The 20,506-nt window shown below is 45.0% G+C and overlaps 1 protein-coding gene across 1 annotated transcript in view; it reads left to right on the forward strand.

Annotated features, from left to right (window-relative positions):
• Positions 1-20,506, forward strand: part of LOC142588573 (MAM and LDL-receptor class A domain-containing protein 1-like) — a 273,168-nt gene that overhangs the window by 26,895 nt on the left and 225,767 nt on the right. Inside the window, exons 2-3 of the mRNA XM_075700413.1 lie at positions 4,239-4,388; positions 17,464-17,741. Of these exons, the coding sequence (XP_075556528.1) occupies positions 4,239-4,388; positions 17,464-17,741 (428 nt within the window). The remainder of the gene's footprint in view (positions 1-4,238; positions 4,389-17,463; positions 17,742-20,506) is intronic.

Here is a 20,506-nt window from a genome sequence, read left to right on the forward strand (position 1 = left end):
AGTACAAGAATGAGGCCTCCAAATAACTGAGCAACCACACCCATTACAGAAAACTCTACTCTAACCCAACTTCGGACTACAGCAATACTGTGCAAAGCGCAATACTGTGCAAAGCTCCTGCCCAGGGAACTAATCACGCAATCTGAATATCGCTTCATTAAGCCCAAGAACAAAGAAGCAGGGCGCCTTTATCTTCTTCCTAAAATACATAAAATTCCCGTAGAAGAAATATTTACAGCAGAAATCCCAGGTCGGCCTACAGTGTCTAATAACAACACACCTACAGAGTCACTATATAAATTCTTAAATCACCACCTGTCAAACATCCCCACCCCCCTCCCAACTTCTGTTCAAGACACGCCGCACATCCTTCGAATCGTCGACGGCATCAACGCAAACCAAATCTTTCTGACCGCGCTACTGCAGTCACTTTGGATGTTTCTGCCCTTTACACTAACATACCCATGATTGAAGGAATTGAAACCGTATCGAAATCTCTCGCAGTCAATCCCCAAGCGCACGCTCCTGAAGCGTATCTGCCACTCCTTAGGTTAGTTCTCACGCTCAACTATGTCGATTTCAATGCTGTTCCCTACCTGCATACTTTCGGCACTAGCATGGGAACACCAATCGCTCCGACGTATGCGAACATTTTCATGGGACAGCTTGAGGCAGACCTGTTGAAATCTTACCCTTTAAAAACCCGCACCTATCTGCGTTAAACTGACGACATATTTATTATATGGGAACATGGCACAAGCGCGCTGATCGACTTAATTAGCCATTTCAATCGCTTTCACCCGAGTATTAAATTTACTGCCTACTCCTCTCCTAGTCAAACCAACTTCCTCGACACGACAATCTACATAGAAAACGAAATACTGAGAAGGACACTTTACCGGAAGCATATACGGATAACCACCAATATTTAGACTACAACAGTTATCACCCGCGACACTGCAAGCAAGGAATTTTTGTCGGAGAAGCGAAACGAATAAGAAGAATATGCAGCGAAGATAGCGATTATATCCACCACTTAAATGACCTTAAAACAAAGCTAGCATAAGAAACTGTCTACAAGTTGCTCGCGACAGAGCTTATGATGTCGCGTCAAGATTGGAGAGGCAGTCGAAATTACCTATAAGAAACAGCCTACACCAGAATCTGACAGACCGCCAGCCTTTATAACAAAATATTCTAATGCTTTCCCAAACATAAACAATATCCTACAAAATACAACCCAATATACATGGAAGTAGTAACCATCTGCAAATGTCTGTTATGGTAAAAACTGCATTTAATTGCCTAAACGGAGATATGAAGATGGAACTACGAGTGGTACATTTCCATGTTGCTACTGCATCGTGGATTTTCACGCAATCTCAAAGAATTCGAAACACACTTTAAGGTTGATTTCTACCATCCGTGACAACAGAGAGGTCTAGATCAATTCAGCGTCAAATTTCATGTAAGCGGTTGGCAAGAATATAAATAAACCACTTCTTTACAGCTACGCATGCACCGGGCATCAAACCCAGAATGAATGTTTTGAATAATCGCTTGAGGGTGAATTCCGAAAATATAATAATAAGGTATGTGCAATATATTGTACAAGGGGTCTTAGGAGGTTAACCGCAAATAGTTATACACACGAAGTGAAAACTAGGTTTACTTGTACAAGTTCGGATGTGATTTTCATGCTTGAATGTTCCTTCTGTAAGAAACAATATATCGGTGAAACGCGACAATAAATGAACGTCAGATTAAACGGACATCGCGCGGACACAGCTAAGAAGTTTCCCGCAGCCGTCGCCGAGCATTTCAACCAACCAGGTCATAATTTTGATGAACTTAAACTCTAGATCCTACAGTCGAAATTCAGTTCTGAACGAGAAAGAAAATACAGAGAATCATGCTTCATCTATAAGTTCAAGACATTGCAACCAATAGGCATAAACGTTTCAAAGGGAGATTTAGAATCCATTTACTATGCTAAATTTCAAGCTATAGGCAACAACACTTAGTTTCGTTGCCTAATTGTTGCTTTTTTTCCCTTTCTTTCCTTTTTGTTTTATTTATGTATTTGTTCCATTTCAGAAATTAAACAAATTCCGGAGCCCTGTTTTCTGTCGCTATTTTAATTATCTATTTCCGAGATACGATAGCCTACGAACTCCAGCGAAGCAGATAATAGAGGGGCTCTGTGCACACGGCCGTTGACACGCCAGCTGACACACGGCCGTGTGACCGGCCTTGTGCACACCACTCCTTTATTCGTAATTCTACACCTTCGCCGCTAAGACACCTTCGGTCGTTGCAGCACCCACCCGCCTTACCCCCTCTCCCCTTTAGACGAACCCTACTTATATATACTGTGCCGAGGAAAGAATATGTCACCTTGAAAAAGACAAGTCCACTTGTCGAAATGTTGGCTCCCGCTTTTACCTTGTTCTCGTTTTGCTCATCGTCTTGAATTTCAATCTCCCGCGTTCCTCGTGTTTTCCCTGCACACTAATCCAAGTCACTCAACTACTCAACAGCGGTCGTGTATAGATTTAACTTTGGCCAAGAATCTGTCTAAGGTTGTAACTGAACTAATCAGCGTATACCACAGTATAATCCCAAAGCTATCATCATCATGATCATCGTCATCATTGTCAGCCTATGTTATGTCCACTGCAAGACGAAGGCCTCTTTCTGGGATCTCCAATTACCCCACTCCTGCGCCAACCGATTCCAACTAGCGCCTGCGAATTTCTTAATTTCATTCCCCCACCTAGTCTTCTGCCGTCCTCGACTGCGCGTTTCTTCTCTTGGCACCCATTCTGCAACCCTAATGTTCCGCCTGTTATCTAATCTACGCATTACATGACCTGCCCACTCCATTTTTTTTTCTCTTAATGTCAATTCGAATATCGGCTATCCCCATTTGCTCTCTGAGCTACACCGCTCTCTTCCTGTCTCTTTACCTTATGCCTAACATTCTTCGTTCCATCTCTCTTCTCGCGGTCTTTAACTTGTTCTTAACTTTGTCAGTCTCCAAGTTTCTGCCCCATATGTCAGCGCCGGTAGAATGCATTGATTGTACACCTTTCTATTTAATGATAATGGTAAGCTTCAAGTCAGAATCTGACAATGTCTGCCGAATGCGCTGCAACCCATTTTTATTCTTCTGTATATTTGCTTCTCATGGTCAGGGTCCCCGGGGAGTAATTGTCCTAGGTAAACGTATTCCTTCACATACTCTAGAGGCTGATTGGCGATCCGCCACTCTTCTTTCCTTGCCAGGCTATTGATCATTATCTTTGTTTTCTGCATATTAATCTTCAACCCCATTCTTACACTCTCTCGGTTAAGGTCCTGAATAACTTGTTGTAACTCGCCCCCAGTGTTGCTGAACAGGACAATGTCATCTGCAAACCGAAGGTTGCTGAGATATTCGCCGCTGATCCTTACTCCTAAGCCTTCCCAATTTAATAGCTTGAATACTTCTTCCAAGCATGCAGTGAATAGCATTGGAAAGATTGTGTCTCCTTGTCTGAACCCTTTCTTGATAGGCATCTTTCTACTTTTCTTGCGGACAATCAAGGTAACTGTGGAGTCTCTCTAGATATTACCATTACCAAATGATGAAAATAAATACACGTACCCTTGTCTAACCTTGTATGATGTGCTACAGCTTCGCTGGTCAACCACCTTCACAGACTGGAATGGATCCTCAATTTTCTGTTTTGTTTTGTGAAGCATAAACCCGCGTTCATAAGAAGGTGAAAACACACTTGCCCCTGCAGGCATTCAGTTGCGATTTTAGGGTAGGATTGATTCTGTGGATAGCGCCGGTAGTGCTTTCGCAAGGACTACCAGCTAAATCAATGAATACCGACAAGAATGTCGATGAGGCCTGTCAAGGTGGTCGCCAAGAGTTACTTTTTTCTCATCAAACCCAGTTTTCCCATGTAAAAAAATAACTGAAATAAAGGTTTTGATTGATTGAAGAATGTGTGAAGAGAATCTGTTAGCGCGTATTACCATAACTTCAGTTTTGTATGCTCGACTGCAATATTTACCAAGCCACCGATACACGACAAGGCTGACCGGTCCGTACGCATGCTAAATCTCGTTCTCTCGGTCGCTGAACTCCGCAGACCTAGAATTATGTATCAACACACGGACACACGTGAGAATGCGCGCACGCACGGTGGTTTCAACCGGTAATTGTAGTTTGATTTCTACCGCAGGTAGCTCGAACAAAAATGCCGTCTGCGACTTCGAGCAACTTGAAAAGTGTGCAGCATGGCCTATGAACTGCAGAAATGGAGCTTGTTGGAAGGTGGTGAAGGCGAAGAACGTCAGTGAAGGTCCTGCAACAGACCATACCACGGGCAAAGGTAAGAGGCTTTAATTTGGAGCTCTTGCGATTGGACTCTTTACAAAACCTATTGACATATGAACTGTCACTCAACGTTTCAACTTGAATTCCCATTCATGCATTCATTTACATCTCGAAGAGGCTTCAGAAGCAAGGATCACCATGTTTGATAAGGGTTTGCAGTGGCAGTGCTAGGGATACTGATTTAACCGTGTTGCTCCGGATCGCCTCCCCACTCTACGCGCGCTGATGTGTTCACGCCGTTCCGCTCACAGTCTAAATATTCGTAAGTGTACTGGATTTCCCAGTTAACTTGGACCAAGATTAAAATAAAAAAAGCAAGAGCTCTAGAGAAATCGTACCGACTGCATAGTAGTCTTAGTCGTGTGTACTTACAGCTAGTATTTTTCTCATCACGAAGTATTAATTAATTGCTTTTAATTAGCGAACTTTTTAATCATTGCTTGAATCGCAAAAATATCAATGACAAAATTGTAGGGTACCTCAAATAACCTCCGAATCAAGCATTTGTTTCGTGCTAAGCTTTGCCTCGTTGTTTCCTTTTTTAGAAAAAATAAAGCGAGCGAAACATGCAAAATATCAAATAGATGCGCGCTCGCGTGCCGCTACTCAAGCGCTCCGAAGCGAATAGCCACGGATACACGGAATACACGGCTTTTCTAGTGGCGGCATCTCGATACAGGGATTCACGCTATGTGATGGTCGCGGCATCAAGAGAACACGCCGCTGACGCATTGATGATCCTAGGGGAGTCGCAGGGGGGGGGGCGGAAGGGGGGATTTAGAAGCCGGGAGACCGTGACGGCGCACTTTGGACTGTAATTTCGTCCACTCATCTTGTTCTGTAGATAGGCGCGTCCGGAATGTATGTTCATTTTGTTCCCTTTAGCAATAGAAACAAACCTTGTGCAGGCTATGTCCATCTAATACGTTTCGGCGGATCTATAAGGCCAGCATACGTTGTTGTCGATTGCGTAAATAATTTTTGCTTGGCGTGTCAGTGCGTATATAATAACGGGAGATGTCAACGATACCACGCCAGTGACCTGCTCTTCAAAAAGACAGTTGTGCCCTTCACGAACGATCCGAAGGCTAAAATGATCCTGGCTCTGGGGGCGGCGCACGGCGACAATAGGAAGGCAGTCAAGCTATTCCGGATGTGGCATTGTGGAGGACGCCCTATAGTCCATCAACAATACTTACAACGTACGAAGTCTTTGCGAGATGGGTAGCTTCACAAAAAAGTGACACAGGACTGCGATGGCAGCTCAAGAAGCGGAAACAGATGTTTTAGCAGTCTTTGCTGCTAACGCTCACGGTAGTGTGCGCGACGCCAGTGCGGGGGCCGGAACCTCAAGGTCATCAGTGTGGAGGATTAAAAAAAAGGTTACATGCACCCGTACCATGTACATCTTCATGAAAAACGTGACGACCGAGATTTTGAAAACAGACGACTTTGCTAGTTGAATTTTCACGAAATGTGAAGAACCAGACTTTCTCCCTAGCGTGCTTTGGACGGATGAGGCTAATTTCTCCAGAAACGCACAAGTTAATCTTCACAACGCGCACTACTGGAGTGATAGGAATCTTCACCGGCTGACAAAAGCACGACACCAATACAAGTGGTCATTTAATGTGAGGTGCGGTATTTTTGATGGCAACATCACCAGACCCATCTTTTTTGACAACACACGTACTAACGACGTAACGTAACGTCGACTACATCCTCGAGGGCTCCGTGAACGACGTCTGTTAAAATTTTCCACTTGCGCATTTTCGGAACATCTCGTTTCAACACGACAGTGCTCCTGCGCATAGTAGTAGTCTTGAGCGTGGCTCGACAAGCTTTTTCCTGGACAGTGGATTGGCCGGCACGGACCCTGGCCTGCAAGGTCGCCGGACATGACACAGCTGGACTTCTTCTTGTGGTGCTACGTGAAAGATCGCGTGTATAGCAGCGAAGCTACCACACTCGGCGCCCTAAAGGCGAAAAAAAGCAGTCTGCCACGAGATTCCAACGTCGTTGGTCGAAGCTGCAACAGCACAAGTTTTGGAAAGAAGCAAGTATACTGTATTGCTTCAGACGGTCTCCTGTTTGAGCACGTGCTATAAGTGGCAGTGGAAAATCACCACTCAGAACTGGTGTAAAACGTGACTATTTAACGCACCTTCATGATGTCAGCCTATCCTTACATAAAGAAAAGCTTGCGACAAAGATAGACATAGGCAAAAAACTGCTTTGTTTTGCCTCTTTTCCGGAGTTCAAGAGGCAGAAAGGGTAAATGGCTAAACCAGTTACACCTTTGGCTGTTTCTTTGTGGGAGGCTGAGACGCTTTACGCGCTTTTGGTTTATTTTTTATTGAAATATACTTCTGCGTAATTCTTTTCTGTTCTTCCGAGAGCTGCATTTTTTCTTTTTCCGTGCTCTTTTGCGCACTGTTTCTTTTAACATTGGTTGAATTTCTTTTGTATCTTTGTTTCATCATAAGCGAAGGTTAAAGCTATCCCGAGTGCCTCATGATCGAGCTCAACATTCTTGCGTCCTCAGATGCTGACGCTTATCGCACCATGCTAGTTAGGTCGCGAAACCTGTCAAGCCATCCTACATGACGAAGCCTTGTACGATGTGGTGATAAACGAATGCAGCCGTATACCTTTTAAAGGTTGCTTGGCGGCGCTTGAATAGCGGCGCGCTAGCGCGCATATATTTTATATTTCGCGTACATAGCGGGTTTTTTTCTTGGAAAAAACAACCAGGCAACTTTCAGCAGGAAATCAATGCTTGGTTCGGAGGCTATTTAACGTGCCCTACAGGCCGCCATTGGAATCTGAACCTGGCAACGTTTAACGTAAGAACGCTATCTAGTGAGGCGAGTCTAGCAGTGTTATTGGAGGAATTAGAGGGTAGTAAATGGGATATAATAGGGCTCAGTGAGGTTAGGAGGACAAAAGAAGCATATACAGTGCTAAAAAGCGGTCATGTACTGTGTTACCGGGGCTTAGCGGAGAGACGAGAACTAGGAGTCGGATTGCTGATTAATAAGGAAATAGCTGGTAACATACAGGAATTCTATAGCATTAACGAGAGGGTGGCAGGTCTTGTTGTGAAACTTAATAAGAGGTACAAATTGAAGGTGGTACAAGTCTATGCCCCTACATGCAGTCATGATGACCAGGAAGTCGAAAGCTTTTATGAAGACGTGGAATCGGCGATGGGTAAAGTCAAAACAAAATACACTATACTGATGGGCGACTTCAATGCCAGGGTAGGCAAGAAGCAGGCTGGAGACAAGTCAGTGGGGGAATATGGCATAGGCTCTAAGAATAGCAGAGGAGAATTATTAGTAGAGTTTGCAGAACAGAATAATATGCGGATAATGAACACCTTTTTCCGCAAGCGGGTTAGTCGAAAGTGGACGTGGAGGAGCCCGAATGGTGAGACTGGAAATAAAATCGACTTCATACTCTGCGCGAACCCTGGCATCATACAAGATGTAGACGTGCTCGGCAAGGTACGCTGCAGTGACCATAGGATGGTAAGAACTCGAATTAGCCTAGACTTGAGGAGGGAACGGAAGAAACTGGTACACAAGAAGCCAATCAATGAGTTAGCCGTAAGAGGGAAACTAGAGGAATTCCTGATCAAGCTACAGAACAGGTATTCGGCTTTAACTCAGGAAGAGGACCTTAGTGTTGAAGCAATGAACGACTATCTCATGGGCATCATTAAGGAGTGCGCAATAGAAGTCGGTGGTAACACCGTTAGACAGGAAACCAGTAAGCTATCGCAGGAGACGAAAGATCTGATCAAGAAACGCCAATGTATGAAAGCCTCTAACCCTACAGCTAGAATAGAACTGGCAGAACTTTCTAAGTTAATCAACAAGCGTAAGACAGCAGACATCAGGAACTATAATATGGATAGAATTGAACAGGCTCTCAGGAACGGAGGAAGCCTAAAAACAGTGAAGAAGAAGCTAGGAATAGGCAAGAATTAGATGTGTGCGTTAAGAGACAAAGCCGGCAATATCGTTACTAATATGGATGAGATAGTTCAAGTGGCTGAGGAGTTCTATAGAGATTTATACAATACCAGTGGCACCCACGACGATAGTGGAAGAGAGAATAGCCTAGAGGAATTCGAAATCCCACAGGTAACGCCAGAAGAAGTAAAGAAAGCCTTAGGAGCTATGCAAAGGGGGAAGGCAGCTGGGGAGGATCAGGTAACAGCAGATTTGTTGAAGGATGGTGGTCAGATTGTTCTAGAGAAACTGGCCACCCGGTATATATACGCAATGCCTCATAACCTCGAGCGTACCGGAATCTTGGAAGAACGCTAACATAATCCTAATCCATAAGAAAGGGGACGCCGAAGACTTGAAAAATTATAGACCGATCAGCTTACTGTCAGTTGCCTACAAAGTATTTACTAAGGTAATCGCAAATAGAATCAGGAACGCCTTAGACTTCTGTCAACCAAAGGACCAGGCAGGATTCCGTAAAGGCTACTCAACAATAGACCATATTCACACTATCAATCAAGTGCTAGAGAAATGTGCAGAATATAACCAACCCTTATATATAGCTTTCATTGATTACGAGGAAGCGTTTGATTCAGTCGAAACCTCAGCAGTCATGGCGGCATTACGGAATCAGGGTGTAGATGAGCCATATGTAAAGATACTGGAAGATATCTATAGCGGCTCCACAGCCACCGTAGTCCTCCACAAAGAAAGCAACAAAATCCCTATAAAGAAAGGCGTCAGACAGGGAGATACGATATCTCCAATGCTATTCACAGCATGTTTACAGGAGGTATTCAGAGGCCTGGAGTGGGAAGAATTGGGGATAAAAGTTGATGGAGAATACCTTAGCAACTTGCGATTCGCTGATGATATTGCCTTGCTTAGTAACTCAGGAGACCAATTGCAATGCATGCTCACTGACCTGGAGAGGCAAACCAGAAGGGTGGGTCTGAAAATTAATCTGCAGAAAACTAAAGTATTGTTTAACAGTCTCGGAAGAGGACAGCAGTTTACGACAGGTAGCGAAGCACTGGAAGTGGTAAGGGAATACGTCTACTTAGGGCAGGTAGTGACCAAGGATCCGGATCATGAGACTGAAATAACCAGAATAAGAATGGGCTGGGGTGCGTTTGGCAGGCATTCTCAAATCATGAACAGCAGGTTGCCACTATCCCTCAAAAGGAAAGTGTATAACAGCTGTGTGTTACCAGTACTCACATATGGGGCAGAAACCTGGAGGCTTACGAAAAGGGTTCTGCTGAAATTGAGGACGACGCAACGAGCTATGGAAAGAAGAATGATGGGTGTGACGTTAAGGGATAAGAAAAGAGCAGATTGGGTGAGGCAACAAACGCGGGTAAACGACATCTTAGTTGAAATCAAGAAAAAGAAATGGGCATGGGCCGGACATGTAATGAGGAGGGAAGATAACCGATGGTCACTAAGGGTTACGGACTGGATTCCAAGGGAAGGGATACGTAGCAGGGGGCGGCAGAAAGTTAGGTGGGCGGATGACATTAAGACGTTTGCAGGGACAACATGGCCACAATTAGTACATGACCGGGGTAGTTGGAGAAGTATGGGAGAGGCCTTTGCCCTGCAGTGGGCGTAACTAGGCTGATGATGATGATGATGATGACAACTTTGTACTTAACATGTTTGCGATTCACGCAATAATTTAATAGTTCACTAAAAAGCAATTAATTAATACTTCGTGATAAAAAAACACTGGCTGTAAGTGTTTGACTAAGTGTTTGAAACACTTAGTCATGTGACTAAGTGTTTCACATGACTGCCGTTATAATGGAGTCGGCACAATTTCTCTAGAGCTCCTGGGTTTCTTAAAAAAAATCTTGATCCAAATTAACTGGGACCACCCGGTATATTGAATTGGTCAGCGAATTATTATTTTGCAGCGGCGGTATATCTGTGTTTATGTGACGTTGTTGCTAGTGCATAATAACTGCCTCGGCATATGTGTATTTGGCAGTTTGTAGAAAACAATAAAATTACTCGTGTTTTTTTTTTGAGCAAGTGTAATTTGTTGTGTTCTCATCGTGATTTCTAGTCGAAATACCTAGCGAATAAATCACTAGTGATAAAGTCATGGGTAATGCTTCAGTCAACCATTTTAACTTAAATATTCAAGATGTCGGCCAAGCGTACTTGCTTCCAAAACAATAAGGTCACATGGCGAACATAGTTTTAAACCGTGAATATTCGTAATTCTCGCATAATTTTATGGAAGTATGGTTGATGTGTGACTAGTATTGCAGTGATAGCATAGAGGTGTACTTCCTAGAGCTTTCGTCGTGTCTATCACCGATGTCATCACATTCACCACCATCTAGATTTCGGTAGGCAGTAGAAGTCACAAGAAAAAAAACCCTTATGTGCCTACCAAGGATTCGATCATTGGCTCACTACGTGTGAGATATCGTACCGTGGACTTGCTGTCATCGTTGTCACGCTGTTGTTTAAGGTTCTGTTTTGTATCATCTGTGATTTTTCTGTCAGGTTTGTTTGTTTGCCTGCTGTTATACGCATTTTGTGGCTGACTAGAATAATGTTTCACGAGGGATATTATGCTCGGAAGACGATGCAAACTATAATATAACCCTATGTTACGACAGTCATGCGCAAAAAGACGACGCGTGCTGCAATCTCAGACATCTTCCAGTGCGCGCAAGTTTAATGTCCAATACTGAAAGCTGATTACAGCCCTTGTGTAGTCAAAAACTGCGGCGACGGTCAGAAAGAATTCTAAATTATCCCTTAAGGAATAACGACAACCTCATTGTGAGAGTGTCACCACTCGCCACCGCTTACAGCCGGTTCGCTGTCAAAGAATTGCAATAACTTCCACTGCCAACTGCCAGTGTCCATACAGAGGAACTCAAAGCGTTGATTCAGCCAGAAGTTTAGGTAGTATACTATCAGATTAAAGCGCTCTATCAACTTGCACACACGGACCACCTGTGTGCTCCTGTAACTCTTCCTATTACAGCACTCACGGGAACGGAACTATCACAGGAACACGAGAGAGGTTGGCAACCTGCAGTTGGAAAATTTCTTTTGCAAAGGCGTGGAATAGAGAGTACCTCTGCTGCCCCCGAGGTTCAGTGCAGGGCCCAGCAACGAAACGTTTGAAATGTCAGGTCATGGAGTACAGTGCTGCACAACATACGATCCACGGGCCGCATGCAGTCCACGAGCAGGTATTTAGCGGCCGGCGGCCGAGTTTAGGCTTCTATGGTGTGCTGGTGCTGCAATAGAGCAGGGCCCAGTGGCGTAGCTAGGTCATCTGGCACCCGGGGCCCATAGGTCTTCTGTCACCCTCCCCCCCCCCCCCCCCTTCCCCGGGTGTAGTCGAGGAAGGCGAGGATATCGACAATTTCCGGGTTTCAGCACCAGTACAGCCGCCTTGGATACCGCGCACGTCCCCCGGTCCCCCTCTCCGCTTTCTTTCCCAGAGATCGCGAATGCAGCAGGTATCGGCGGCGAGGAGTTACGATGTCGCCATCTATCGGAAGCGCCTCGCTGGCGTAGTATGAGGGATCACGCGGCGCGCTCCTCATAGGTTTTGCTGTCAGCGCTCACTGAAAACACCACGCGGGAGCTCTCCTGGACATTTCTGTAAGTACTTTCGAAACGAGATTAGTTTTTTACTGTCTAAATAATAATCTTGGGCAAACTGAAAGCACAGAATCGTTTACAGGCGCTATCTCTTTACCGAATACGTACAGTGAACGCCACTGTGCGCGGTCGCCGCGATGCAGTCTCCCGAACCGGCTTCTTGCGTGAAAGGTAGGCAAACGCTGAGAGCAAACTATGTGAAATATGTTCTTATAGTTTTTGTATAACTAAACGGAGCATAATAGAATGAAGCCTCAATGCAGCGATCGCACAGCTTCGCAGCGACCGACTGCGCGTCTGCCTGCTTTTCCGCGCAGTTTCGCTTTCGCCGCGTGCGCGCTTTCGCACCTTGCCATGAGCTTTAGGCCGCAGAATATGAGCATTTCACAGTATGCAAGCAACCATTGTTGCGTGGGCGCTATCAGAGCTGTTCAAAAATAATTTCATTGTAGGGACTTCGACGCCTACGGGGACTGTGATGTGCCGTCGCGACGATTCAATCTTTTTTGTTTTCTAAATTCTTGGACGTTTCAATATTATTTCTCGAATTGCGTCGCGCTATATGTTTATCAATGTTCTCAGCGTGCGATTTCCCGCTGCTTCTTTTCTTGTAATCCAGTGCATTAATTCATAACACAAACATGACCATATGCCATGCCTTTTTTAATGTGCTTCTTACCGCTCCCTTTCCCCTCCAGTGAACTTGCCAGTATCTATAGCATCGACAAGTTCATAGACCAAACCGTCATGACATTAGTTGGGCAGCGGACTCGGGCGAGCGTCTCATTGCGCGTTTTTCGAACATCGCAGACCCGGCGCCGTAGCAGAAATCTTCCTCGCGTCTGTGCTTGCTGCATACTCGAGTTGTAGCCGATGACTGTTTGCCGGTTTTATGTTTCGCGAGCCAAGCTTCACGCAGCGTGTTGTCCTGCGGCTACGTATGAATAAGGCTGACAACGGGCTCCGTTGCGTACGTCCGGCACTGCGGCACCTACCATGTTGCGCGCCTCCAAAGGCAGCCACTACCTATTGTAGTGCTTTCAATTGTTGTAAAGGAGACACTCGAAGCGGGAAAATCTCACCACTAAATGAGGACTACAGCGTACGAGGGAACTTAAACTCGTTTTCCGCTCGCTTCGGCGCTCCCGAAGCAGCCGACGCGGCCGCTATGTCCACGTGATCCCTCCTAGCACGTCACGCCGACGGTGGCGCCAGCTTTTCCAGTGGTGCAGCTCGTGGCCAGTACACGCTGTTTTTTCTGCGCCAAATAATACAGGGTGCTGCACTGATAACTTGTGATAAGCGCATGTGCACATCTTCTGTCAGACTGTAAGGCTTGGCAACCAATACAAATGCGGCATCGTTGCAAATACGGGTCACGTCACAAGTAAAAATAATTATAAAGTTTTAACTACCAATTTTAGCGGCAACATTTCATTTGCAAAATTGAAGGCCGACATTCATATCTTGCCCAACAACAACTTCACAAAAATCGTCGTAGGCACTACGGCCCGCAGTATTTTGGCTATGGGCAGCCCTGAACGAAAACGAAAATTAAATTGTGTCTGAGTGACGCTGATCTCCCCACCATATTAGAAAAACGGAAAGCACCATCTGCCTCCTTGCTGCGCGGGCGCCAATGTTATTACAATTACGAGTTCTCTTCATTCTGATCAATAAAGCCCTGTTTTTATTTGCTGCTGGACGTACAAACGTGATTATCCGAGCTGCGGTACCACCAAAATATTGGGAACAGAATAGAGCACGCTTCGCGTCGATTCTTGGCGTCACCATAAAAAAAAAAAAAAAAAAGAAAGAAATACCGCGATGAAGCCGTGCCAGCGAAACCTGTTGGTCTGCGCTCGCAATGGAGAGGGTTGAGGGATCAACCTCACTGGTCCAGTATTTCATATTTCTTTCGGTACTGCCATACTGGGCGCCGCCCGCAGTGCCAAAGTACTGTAGGTTGTAGCGCCCAAAACGATTTCGTTTCAGAAGCTTTTGTTGAATTAATAATATGACTTTGAGTCCTCAATTATGGAATTGAAGTGCTTCCTCTATAAGTACTAATTGAGGGATTATTAAGGATATGGTTATTACTTATCTGCCATATTTTTCACGCTACCGAATTCCTAGTAATCACAAAGACACATAACTTCATAGAATATTGGGAGATATCCTTACAAAATTCACGTTTTTTTTGTAAAATTCTGTGCAGCTGACACAGACACTGTACTTGCGACATGAAGTCACACAACAACAACAGTTTTCTTAGACTTTCGAGGGTAAGGAAAGCGTGAAACATAACGGCAGGTTTCGCAGCGGATTCTCGGAGTGAATGGGAGAGGGGAAGTAAAAGCGAGCTGAACATCGCGGCGCCCGCGACTATATACAGCCTGTCGAGTCATACGCCGCCAAACTCTTCCGCCGCACCGAGTCTGAAGACGATCCAGAGAATCCCATTCGCGACTTTTGACGGCCGCACTTATGCAACGTCGCTCTCAACGAATGCTTCGCCGTAAACGAGAGCGCCGGGTGCGCTCGTTGAACGCCCTCTTGCTGCTGTTTTTGTTCGTCTTCGCTGCGCGCTCTGAACGGAAGAGGGACCCAAGAACCTCAACGCCTTACAACGCCTCACTGTATGTTTAGCGATTCCTGCTCCCAGCATGAACGCACGGCATGAGCGCACCCCACATGAAACGTTCCGCTAAGGCGAATAGTTTAGCGACCATTTTGCGAATTAAATTTTTTAGCCCACACATTCGTGCAAGTATTTCGTGGGGTGTTGATAGAGCTGCAGCCGACAATTCTTCGGCACAACGCATCGGGTACATGAGCTCGGGCTACTGGATACCGGGGTATTCTTTGCCATTTGCGCTCAGTCAAGCCGGCAGAAAGAGGGGCGTCTTCAGGCGTATGGCACCCCCCCCCCCCACCTCTGGCCCCTTGCACCCGGGCCCACGGCCCCGCGGCCCCCCCTGTTGCTACGCCACTGGCAGGGCCATACGATGAGATAAACGACAATTTTGTATCCAAACTAAATAGACGACGTGAACCGTTGGCAGCGTTAGGTACATCAAAAAAAAAAAGAAAGGTGTGGAAGCGCAGAGTATCTCTTGTTGGGAGCAGGAGCACGACCACTCAACTGCTTTGTCAAGTTGAGTGGTCGTGCGCCTGACAATGACTGGAGGAAGAACGCCAGGTAAAGATAAGATCCCCTTACTCGTCATTAAACAGCACATCGAGGAACTGAGTGGGCATTTAGAAAAATTATTTAATGCATCCTTCTACATGACCACATATCTAGACGCATTTAAAATAGCTCAAGTCATACCAATATACAAGTCCGGTAGTAAGGATGACATCCAGAACTACCGACCAATACCAATACTTAGTGCCCTTAACACAGTATTTGAGAAGTTATTGATGAAACGTTTTACCCATTTTCTAGATAAATATAACGTACTAGTAGATAACCAGCACGGTTTTAGGAAAAACAGATCTACTTCCACGGCTGTAAAATGTTGAAGTGAATTTATTAACAAAGCATTAAATAACAAAGAGTATGTAGTTGGCATTTTTGTTGATATTAAAAAAGCGTTTGACACTGTGAACCATGATATACTACTATCAAAACTACATCGGTATGGATTCAGAGGTCAAGCGAAGCAGTTTTTCGAAAGCTATCTTTCTGGTCGCAAGCAATGTGTTAAAATCGACAAATCCGTATCAAGCGTTCATTCCATCCTTTGTGGCGTGCCTCAGGGCTCAGTATTGGGACCATTACTCTTTTCCTTGTACATAAATGATCTGCCAGGTGCTTTGAATTATGCCCAAACTATTATGTACGCTGATGACACAGCCCTTCTCTTCTCTAGTCATGACCCTAATATGCTCGAAAGGCACGCAAATAGTGATCTTTCTCAGATGTGCCAGTGGTTTTTGCAAAATAAATTAACTATACACACCTCAAAGACTAAATACATTGTGTTCTCTAGTCCATATAAAAATTCATATAGCTTAAATGAGTTACGAATAGGCGCAAACCCCCTCGAACGAGTCGATCAACAGGTATATCTAGGTATAACTCTAGATTCAGCTTTCAATTTTAATCCTCACATAATTCGAGTAAGCAGCAAATTGAGACGGGCTTGCTTTATCCTAATAAAAGCTAGAAAGTTCGTCTCGCTTCGCACATTAAAAATTTTGTATTATTGCCTTTTTCAAAACAATATGACTTACGGCGTGGAGTCCTGGGGACTTACGTACAACACGTACTTAAATCAAATAGTAATTTTACAAAAAAGAGCACTTCGAATAATAACACATAGTAAACACACAGATAGATTCGCTCCGCTCTTTCGTCATTTAGACATTACACCTTTCTTTGCTATCCGGGATTCGATGTTTTCGATGCCATGCCGATGCTAACAACAACAACAACAACAACAACAACAACAACAACAACAACAACAACAACAACAACAACAACAACAACAACAACAACAACAACAACAACAACAACAACAACAACAACAACAACAACAACAACAACAACAACAACAACAACAACAACAACAACAACTTTTTGCCTTTTTCATTTTCTATAGTTGCTTCGGTAAGGAATTGGGGATTTGGAATAGTCAGCTATAACGTATCTTCCCATGTTACTGCATCTAAAAGAAAATAATTTCACCTTACCGGCGAGCTCAACTTCCATAAACTATGACATGAGCTCGTCATTGATGAATGTTTTATTCTACTTTTGCTGGAAAGCAAGTCGCTCGCGCGCACCTGCGAATGTTTACTTCAACCGATACCACATGAAACAGTGCAAGACTTACTGTGCGTAATATTCCTACAGCTATACCATGTAATAACTTTGAATTATGGCCGAAACTGCAACTTTTTTGCTAATGCTCGCTGAATAGCACTATTTCCACCCTGCCGGCGTGTCAGGTTACGCGGCTGCAGCACTTTCATTTCTCCACCATTGGCAGTGTACTTAGTACGCAGACGCCGACAAAAAAGTTAAAAAATAAGGGTTTCACTGCCATAACTGTACGCGCTTTCTCGTGTTTTCACTTTCACTACCACCGCTGCGACCGACCTGCACACCACTAGCGCACTACAGAACGCTGCGGCTAGCATGAGCGTTCCGCATGCAGCACGGACAGCTTAGTCTGGGCTTAACGCATGCACGTACTCGTCATCCTAATGGTGCAATCGATTCAGCACAAGTTCAGAATGGAAAAGGCCGAGGTTCCATTCCGGGTAATATGGTACCGCGGTGGTCTTGGTTACGTCCACTAAGAAAAATTTCCTATATACAGGTTGTAATATACTCGTTTATTGCCTTTACGTCAATTATGAATACAGGTTTCAGTGGCAAAATATCTCAATTTCACGCAGATGACGGATTGTACGCTCGCGCAACGTTTCCTGCGATGCGACGGAGGAAACAGCTCCGAGCAGTGCTAGAGACATCCGCCAGGGGCCCATTATGCTTTATGGCCTGGCTGCACATATCCGCATTGCGGCTTCCTGTCGTGCAATTCACGTCAACTGCCGAAAGGTGGCCCATATGGAAAAGGTTCTTGGACACACGGATCTTCCTAAGAGGCCGAATGAGTGAAATGGGACTCTGGCAAAAGGTGGTCTATTACGACAACCGTCGCGATGCCCTAAAGGTGAGATTCCCATCTCAAATATTAATTCGTAATTGCACTGAACTGAAGCGCGCCTGATGTTACAGTACGGTACACTCTAAAAACAGTTGCACCCTTTGGGGTGTATATTTGTCACACAACGATAATCGACATCTGTCTTGATTGCGCTTGCTTTCTTGAAAATACTGCGCTCATTAATTTCCTGTCGAGAATGCTCTGTCGTGATGATAACGCGCATGCCCTTTGTGACTTGGAAGTACCGGGCTGGCAGCGTTAAAGAAAGGAAATGCGGGCAAGACAGATGACAGTTATCGCAATAATCGTCATCTGTTTTGCCCGCGTTTCCTTTTTTTAACGCTGGAGCCCGGTACTTCCCGGTCACGAACGGCTTGAACGTTATCAGTGTGACACAGCATTCTGGACAGGAAAGTAGCGAGCGCCGAGTTTTCAAGAAAGGAAACGCGAGTAAGGCAGATGACGATTATCATTGTGGAACAAATGCACACCCCAAAGCGTTCAATCGTTTTAAGAGTGTGGAATGTAAGTAAGGATAAAGAATAACGATGGAAGCAAAAAGATATGGTTGATCCCTCTTTCATAGGATTCGGTAGCCCACGAAAGGGAAACTTTTCACAGAAGCTGTTGCATGTTCGTTTCGTGAACTCACGGTCCGCTGCAGCGAAAGGCGCACGATTTGCGGGTCGGCGACCGTGATTCAGGTTTGTTTGCCGCGTGGCGTCCTGTTGGCGCGCGGCGTTCAGCTGCCGAGTCGCTTCGGCGAAGGCACAAGCATTTTGGTGAGGCTCCGTTGTGTCTTGAGCAGCCGGCTGAGTTGCGACGCGCTCAGCCTCAGGAATGCGCGTGGCAGAGTTCGCTGCGTGCGCCGCGTACACGCGAAGGCGTTCTGCTTCACGCTGGTGTGTCTCGTGTCGGACCAAAGCGAGATTCACCCGTCGACGTCGTTAGCTTTCTGCGCCGCTTAGCGCAGCAGTTTTCTTAGTTGGTGCTATGGCAAACGAAACAGTAGGTGGCGTTTAAGCACTGCTGATGCATGTTGAAGCTCCACTGCGTAGGCGACGAGGCGTCACAGGCTAATGGGATGCGAAAGAGAAACCATGTGCGGAAACTGCGTCGTCACCTCGCCAGAAGGCCTACACCGCCTACACCAGGCTACACCGCCTTGGAGGCTACACTGCGCTGAGACTACCGGAGCGCTCACTGTCGGCCCTCGTTAGCGTCGTGATGCAGTATTTCGATTTACCGCTCCTAGACGGCGCCGCCATCTCTGTCATGAGAGCTAATTTTACACGTTCGCGCCGACATCACATCCGTTACAGGAAGTTGATGATGGACCTCGGCATAAAACACTTTCGTGTTAAAATATCTCTCGTGATAAAACCTTAACTTACGTCATATCCGAACATATCCGAAAATGAAGGCCTCGTCATTTGGCAAAAAATTTGAGCCATAAAATCAAGCAAGAAATGACATTCAGCTATTAGTGCTTCAAGTTATTTGATTAGCGGAGCCCCCTATAGTTGCTCATTTATTTTTACGCAAGAAAAACATGCTATTTCGCGTTGTGTCTACTGTTTTTCCTTACAGGTAAAGATGGAAGCAATTTAACTTTTGCACTAGAAAAGCAGGACGACAGTTCTTGCACGAGACAACGCGACTCCCTTGCCGTTAGTAAGTTCTTCGCGTCGTCAAAGCCTTATCGTAAAAAAATACATAAAAATAATAATTCACACAACTTTTGCATTGGAGCCCAAACTGCAGAAATGCAGACGTAACCGGTGTAAAGAGAACAGCGTAACTGGGATGGCGTTCATCGGGATAAATACGTCATGATGCAGATAAGAAATGGCTAAACAAACTACCTTGTGGTACTCACTGAGTGACATTATGCTCTGTAGATTTTCTTTCCGTAGTCTGCCCAAATACTTTGCTGTCATTTAAATAACTCTGAAATCCACCGCAGTGACCTTTCGTGCGCACCAAGTTCAAGCAGGATATGAATGTGGTTTACAATGTCAAATTCCCGCTTGATGTCTAAAAGGACTGTGACATTTCCGTGGTCTTGCTTATGCTCCGCGTATGCCCCAATATCCAGACCAAGATATATGTACACATGGTAGCGAAGGCGCCATAGAAGCCCATACGTCCTGCAATGGCGGCTCGTGGAGGCACGGCAGCGCTGTCTACATTTCGCGGGGCCAACTTCTCGGTGAAAAAAAATATCAACGTTTGTCGTTCGAGGCTTGTTGCGCCAAATAGTCTGCTACGCCAGTTCGCATCACACCGCATAAACAGAGCACACAAAAGTACGAAATCAAGCGGGAGAGTATTCACTGCAACATGGCGTGAATATACCCAGCTGTATTTATAGGCATTATTCTATAACGGGCACGCATTACACTGGTGAGCCTTGAGAGTTTTCCATGAATTCATAGCAACGGGTTCACTCAGATTTTGAACTAAGTACCATATGCATGTGTCCTTAGTACCAACATATATCTGTTATTTCAGTGTTAAAATAATATCAACATTACATTGAAAATATTTAGAAAAACCACACTTTAATCTTCGTTAACACAGCACGCGTGCCACCTGTAGTTTTTTTATAGTACTGAAGACATAGCGAAAACACAATATTTAGTGAAAAGCAGTTAAAAAATAAGGTTACTGATCATATTTTATAAGGTTAATACCATATATATTGCCATTACTTTTTATGGCTACGAATAAGAGAGTTTTGACGACATTACAGTGTTAAATATAGTAAT

The sequence above is a fragment of the Dermacentor variabilis genome, chromosome 1, assembly GCF_050947875.1.
Source record: "Dermacentor variabilis isolate Ectoservices chromosome 1, ASM5094787v1, whole genome shotgun sequence".
In the NCBI taxonomy this organism is placed as follows: Eukaryota; Metazoa; Arthropoda; class Arachnida; order Ixodida; family Ixodidae; genus Dermacentor; species Dermacentor variabilis.